Below are 6,619 nucleotides of genomic sequence, written 5' to 3'. Positions count from 1 at the left end.
TTATTGTCTGAGACTAATTTTGAAATATTATATTTTTTCTAATAATGCATTTAAATAGGAATTTTATACTTATGGAAAAATATCTTTCATCCAACTTAAAAAACAAGGGAACACAGTATTTTGCTTTCCCTAGACTGCCTTCTAAATTATAAAATAATGATTTTTATTTTTCAGAGTTCATCTCAATTCTCTGAAAGGATTTAACAATGGAACATAAAAATCTCAGGTATTTTCCTTTAGCTCATTTTTTAAACCCTCCTTATACATAACTTACATATTTGTGTTTTATTTATCATCTTTATTGTTTACATTAAATTATAATTATTTTAGAAACAACTTTAGATCATATTTCAATTGCTCTTTTGACATTTCATCGATCAATATTTTACTAAAGGTGTCAACTTTCTCTAGGATGCAGAGAGACTAATAGAATTTACACAAAAATTTCTACTGAATGAATTTTCCCCACCTTCTTGGTGATTGTACACCTGCCTTCCTTATAAGGAGAACAAGGAAGTAAATCATGCTGAAGTTGCTCTTAAGCACAGCTTTTCTTCTTTACCTGTCCAGGTAGCTTCTGTTTTCATTTCAGTCTTAATGAAAACTTTTTTATTTACATCTCAAGTTGCTTTTCAAAGCAGTGTAAGTAGTATTTACAATTTTACACTTCAAGAAAGAAAGACTTTTAACGATGTTCAGCTTTAGTCTTGTAATGTTGAAGGTAATTCATTTTTTAATCTGTCTGCACAGCGAGAACTGAAACGGATGGGGATTGAACTGCTTTGCCTGTTCTTTCTATTTCTAGGAAGGAATGATCACGTACAAGGTAAGACTTTAGCTCTCCAATATATTGCTTTCGTAGTGTGCTTGACAAACCTGCCGTGTGATTCAGAAACTAGATCAGAAGTCATTTTTTATTTGATCTGTTCAATTGCTCTTTTGCCATTGAACGAACACTTTAACAAATTACAGGCAGCCGCAAGGCTGTTCCCACAGCGAACGCTCCGGGCTTAAGATAAATAAATACAAAGGTTGCATGGGCACCTTAATGAGAGAATTAAACAGCACTACTGCACAAGAGGACTTCTTAATACTCTTGTGACAACCATTTTGGTAACTTTTCTAGCTACCTTATTATACAACAGGGCCTTCCACTTGAGAGTGATAACCTTGAGAGAGAAAAGGGACTTAGTTTTTAAATAAAAATACAGTACATTTAAGAGAGAAGCGTTCTTTAATGGGTACGAATAATTTTTAAAAAGTTAAAGGGGGATGATACTGAATGAGGACGATAAATATGATGATCCTGTATTTGTGAACGTTAAGATATTTTCATATTTTAAGAAAAAAGAGCGTGATTATTTTTGGCTACTAAGACATGCCTGCTTTCAACGTGATAGATGTAAAATACGAAGTTTACTATGGATTGCTCTCGTCTTGAGGACTGATCTTTGAAGACTAAGAAATGAACTTTGGTATTGTTTTGTTCAAGTACCTTAAGAGCCGTAGATCTCGTGAATGGAGTGGCAGAGAGTGTGCTGAATCCCTTGTGTTTTGCTGGGTTTAAAAACAGGTGGCTGTTCCATGGGGGATGCAGAGACCTGTGAGGACTGCTTACTCATCGGACCTCAGTGTGCCTGGTGTTCTCAGGAGGTAAAACAAATGACCTCAGCCTGTGTGTAAAAAGTGCACTTACATTTACGGTAATTCCATCCTTGAGTGTTCTGATAGCTTCCTGCTTTCTCTAGGGTTATAGAAGTAAAACAGATCAGGAAAGGAAAATGTAAGCGTTTGTGATTCCAAGTGTCCTTCGTGTGATTACATTCAAAAGCAATTTGAGGACAGAGTGAATGTCAAAGTGTTCTGAAATATACGTAACTCAAGATTCTTTATTTAACCTGATGCCTCCTCTGATGTTAAAGCCATTTCTAATTGCTTACATGTAAAATGCTGAGGCTCTGGGTAACCAGAGATCATGAAGTTGATAATTTTCAAACATACATTTGATTTCAATATCATAGTTGTATTCCATCTGTGGACCAGCATCCCTTCTGAATCATTACTAGGATCTGAGGGAAGTGTTCTAGGCTTGGGGTAAACTTTACGGTTCAGACATTATCCAGTTCTTTTAAAAACTATGCGAGCTTGGTGACTCTGTACCGCACTGATGACAAAACCCGCAACAGACATTCCTTATCTGATCAAACTGAAAACTACGTGAAGGTAGCAGAAGGGGATTGGGGAATGTATAACAAGCCATCCAGAATCAGTGTCTCCTGTGACACGACTAGGCAAACTGTAAATGATTCCTGGTAAGAAGGAGCTGCCTTAGCTCTTTCTGGAATGAAAGCAGTTCTCTGCTGAATCTCATAAAGAGAATCTAAACACAAATCCAACCATACGAATGCCAAGTTCAGCAAGAATTGAGTAGCATGTTCAAGGGGAACAAACCTGGTCGCCTAACTCAGGTCCAGGCTGTCACTGTTAAAACCCACATTTCGGTTACATGTGTCCGTGGAGGCGCTCGCAGACCGGAGTACAGACACAGCTCACTCCCCCGCTATCGCCTCTGCGGAGGGGGCTCCAGCAGAAGGGCAGACAGTTATGCCATTTGGAGCTCACGTATCAAAAGAAGGTTTGGGAATATACAAAGAGCGAAAACCCCACATTTTTTGACATTGACTCTCTGAAGAAGTCAATGTTAGTTTCATGATAGAGACATAAAACAACAAATCAGTCTAACAAAATGCCCATCTCTAGAATTTTCACTTACGTGCTCCTTTAGCACTTATTGAAGAGAGGCTTTTAAGTTACTGTGGATAGCTTTGCTTGTGGATAATACTCCGTAGTCAAATTTTCATCAAATTTGAAGGCCAGATTATTCTGAGAGGTCACACTGGTATAACAAATAGTAGAAGTTAGAAGTAGTGATATCAGTAGAGACAGCTGGAGCAAAAAGTAAATTAGGCTTCTGCTTAGAGCAGATAGAAAATAGGTTCCAGGGTTAACACTGCCTATGACCTTTTGGCAGACAGAGTGATTACAGGGGGTAGCAGTGACACTGTGTTAAGAAGGATTCTGAGGTCTTGTCAAGCCATGGTTTGCTTTGGATGCATCATGGGAAGTTACAGAATTTGCTACCTCTCTCTAAGGCCTCAAATATACACATGCCTTGATGATAGATAACACATTATATTCTCAAAAAATCAATTTCCAAAGAAATGTAACTTTCTTAGTTGGTGAAACAGGAAGAGTGGCTTAGAATTCTGAATGAGGAAAAACAATATGAGCTTGGTTTGCTTCTCTCCAAGTATGAGAATCAACGGGCCCCAAGATCAACCTTGCCCAGAGCCTCAGCTGCTCTAGAGCAGCCGTGGCTATTAGGTGAGATAGGTGTTTCTCTCTCAACTGCATCTCTCTGTTCTGGGTGTTCCAGGGTTGGATGGCCACATTTCTGCCTGAAAACACTTCACCTCACTGCCTCCAGATACCCAGGTGGATCAGAGGGGAACTGGGAAACTCCCGAGTCCTACACAGAAAAGCAGTCTTTTACACAATTTCTCTTTCCCTTCCCTTCCCCACATCCAAATGTTGGAGAAATTTCTAAAAGACCTTAAACTGGAACACTTTAAGACCTTGAGTTTAAAGTCCCCAAGAGGTCAACTTTAGTGAAGTAATACTGTAATAGAAGGGTAAATATATCCATAAATTAAACTGGGACAGAGAGTAGATAGGGAGATGTCACAATCTTTGCCCTTTAGGAAGCCACAGAAAAAGCTCTTTGTCACTGGATTTGGTAATAGACACACTGAGAGTCTGGACAGTCCCAGGATTCCACAAACCTACAGGTTATCCTGAACAGATAATTCACACGATGATGTCAACTCTATGACCCAGCTATTTCAAGGATCTGGTCACAGCACAGGAGACGTTGTAAGGGAGTGAGCATTAAAAAAAAAGAAAGAAAGAAAAGAAAAGAAAAGGAAAAAAGAAAAAAGAAAGATGTTAAGTGAATTCTCCTGAATATAATTAAAGGAAATTCCAATTTTACTGGCAGAATTCTCTGGTTATTCTGCTATAACTTAAGACCTACAATCAATGTCAGGCATGTGGGGATATGGTATACTATGACAAGATGCCTAACTAGAAAGCAAGCAAAAAGTAATCATAAGAAATGTCTTCTTTTTTTGTCTTTATTGTCATCTTTTTCTCTTTATTGTTTTTTTTTTTTTTTTTTTAGAATTTTACCCATCTATCTGGAGTTGGAGAAAGGTGTGATACTCCAGCAAATCTTTTAGCTAAAGGATGTCAACTAACCTTCATCGAAAACCCTGTCTCCCAAGTAGAAATACTTATAAATAAGCCTCTCAGTGTAGGCAGACAGAAAAATAGTTCCAGCATCGTTCAGATTGCCCCTCAAAACTTGGCTCTTAAGCTGAGACCAGGTATGTTATGATTTATACACTCACTGGCTCATGTAAATAAATCTAACATCACATGTAGTAATACTGTTATTCCATTAATACACCTTGTACCATATTACATATCATTGTTTGTGATGACTCAGATTTCCCATTCTTAAGGAAATAGAGAGTTGCTAGGCTAACACTTTTCTTTATTCACATTGGTCACTTTGCACTCCAAATGTGTTACCAAAAAGAGCCTTATCTAATAGTAACCATCTGAATTACTCAAATGTTGCTAAGGCTTACCTCACATTTCTTCAAGGGTTGTAATGTAGCTTTAAACTCCTCTTTATTTTCTTCTTTTCTAAACCCACACACACACAAAAAAAATTCAGCTTATCTTCCATCTAAATGGATGCTAGTTCTCCCAAGGAGATATAAAATATCCTAACTTTCACCTCCTTCAGTTACTCTAAATTCACTGCTGAAAGATTTTCATGGGTGTGTTCATTTATAAACTTTACCACACAGTGTATGAATTTGTAAGTATCTTCAGTAAGTTCTTATTGAAATGAAACAGCCAGGGATTGCCTAGTCACGAAGAAGTCTCCATGTGTTTTTATGATTTGCTTTTCTTGCGGGGGTGTCGCAGGCAGTGAACAGACTCTGCAAGTTCAAGTTCGCCAGACCGAGGATTACCCGGTGGACTTGTATTACCTCATGGACCTCTCGGCCTCCATGGATGATGACCTCAACACAATCAAAGAGCTAGGCTCCCTGCTTTCCAAGGAGATGTCTAAATTAACCAGCAACTTTAGACTGGGCTTCGGCTCTTTTGTAGAAAAACCCATCTCCCCTTTTATGAAAACAACACCAGAAGAAATCGCCAACCCTTGTAGGTAAGTAAATGATTTTCTGGCATCTTTGAACACTGATTTCCTGTAGAGCTGGCCCTGCTCTGAGCTGTAGGAGCTTGCTAAGTGCCTGGCAGTTCCCTCCCATCCGGTTGGATCTCTGCAGCTGTCAGTTGCCTAGGTTTTCAGAGCCAAGGGGAAGTCAACTTAATACCTGGTTCTAGCTTGGGTCCTCACAGCATCTGCAGCATCTGTCTCGCTGCGGAGGTCAGTCTGTGACAAATTTGGCTTTGTGCTCTGCAGACAAGCGGACCAAGTCTTTCACTGCAGGTTCCACTGGGCTGAGCCCTTCCCCAGCCCCTCAGAGGCCTTCTATCCTCAATGACCACCACTCTCTGAGGCTATTTGACAGTAACCCACACTTTCTCAGAGTATATGTCTCCACTCCAATGATTGCAGCCAAAATAACAGCTTTTGTAGCTACCTCTGATATACTTCGGGAGATGTGAATTTCTCTTATCGCTTGGAAAAGCCCTTTGTAGCCTTCACTGTTGTCAAATTCATTAGGAAATTAAGCAATGACTCCATTATAATATGCTCTGATCGGCTACTAAAACCTAGTATTATCCAGGTGATGATCAAGGGCAAGTTGCTTTGAGATGACTTACCTGTACATATCAACGACATGGTCAAAATAAAATTATTTGATATCCTTCTATTGAAAAAGAGCTTCCATTTGCTCTGTGCCAGACCCTATGCTAAAGATTTTACATAGATGACCTCATTCAATCTTCATAATAGCTTCAGGTCAAAGCAGGCTTCATCATCCCTACACTCAGAGGAAGTAACAGAGGCTCTGAGAGGTTAGTAATTTGCCTGAGGCCACCTAACTAATCAGTGATCTGTACCAAGATCTGGGCTTGTCCAAAGCCAAGCCCTTTACTCCTATAAATATAGTATACACGTGAAATGGCTTTCCAAACGTACACTGACTTTGAACACTAGTATACACCCAAGGAATCAATCTCTATAGAAGACAGTTTTTATAGTATCGTTTTAAGACATTTCAATGCGGTTCCCAACTAGAATCTGACAGCAAAAAGAAAAAAAAAAAAAAATATATATATATATATATTTTTTTTTTTTTTTTTTTTTTTTTTTTTTTGCAGTACGCAGGCCTCTCACTGTTGTGGCCTCTCCCGTTGCGGAGCACAGGCTCCGGACGCGCAGGCTCAGCGGCCGTGGCTCACGGGCCTAGCCACTCCGCGGCATGTGGGATCTTCCCAGACCAGGGCACGAACCCGTGTCCCCTGCATCGGCAGGCGGACTCTCAACCACTGCGCCACCAGGGAAGCCCAA

The 6,619-nt window shown here is 39.5% G+C and overlaps 1 protein-coding gene across 5 annotated transcripts in view; it reads left to right on the top strand.

The window, feature by feature from the left end:
* Window positions 1-750: 750 nt before the first annotated feature.
* The window catches only part of ITGB6 (integrin subunit beta 6), a gene marked incomplete at its 5' end in the record, with an annotated part of 67,747 nt that continues 61,878 nt past the window's right edge, over window positions 751-6,619 (top strand). The window contains 4 exons of one of the 5 annotated variants that reach the window (XM_079924926.1): window positions 751-826; window positions 1,574-1,653; window positions 4,241-4,445; window positions 5,059-5,305. In XM_079924926.1, the coding sequence (XP_079781052.1) occupies window positions 766-826; window positions 1,574-1,653; window positions 4,241-4,445; window positions 5,059-5,305 (593 nt within the window). The remainder of the gene's footprint in view (window positions 827-1,573; window positions 1,654-4,240; window positions 4,446-5,058; window positions 5,306-6,619) is intronic. The other 4 variants (XM_079924930.1, XM_079924928.1, XM_079924927.1 and 1 more) reach the window with 4 other exon arrangements.

Source organism: Stenella coeruleoalba, assembly GCF_951394435.1.
Source record: "Stenella coeruleoalba genome assembly, chromosome: 6".
Taxonomy (NCBI): domain Eukaryota; kingdom Metazoa; phylum Chordata; class Mammalia; order Artiodactyla; family Delphinidae; genus Stenella; species Stenella coeruleoalba.
Note: the sequence above shows the minus strand (reverse complement) of the source record. Positions and strands in the feature narration are given on the sequence as shown.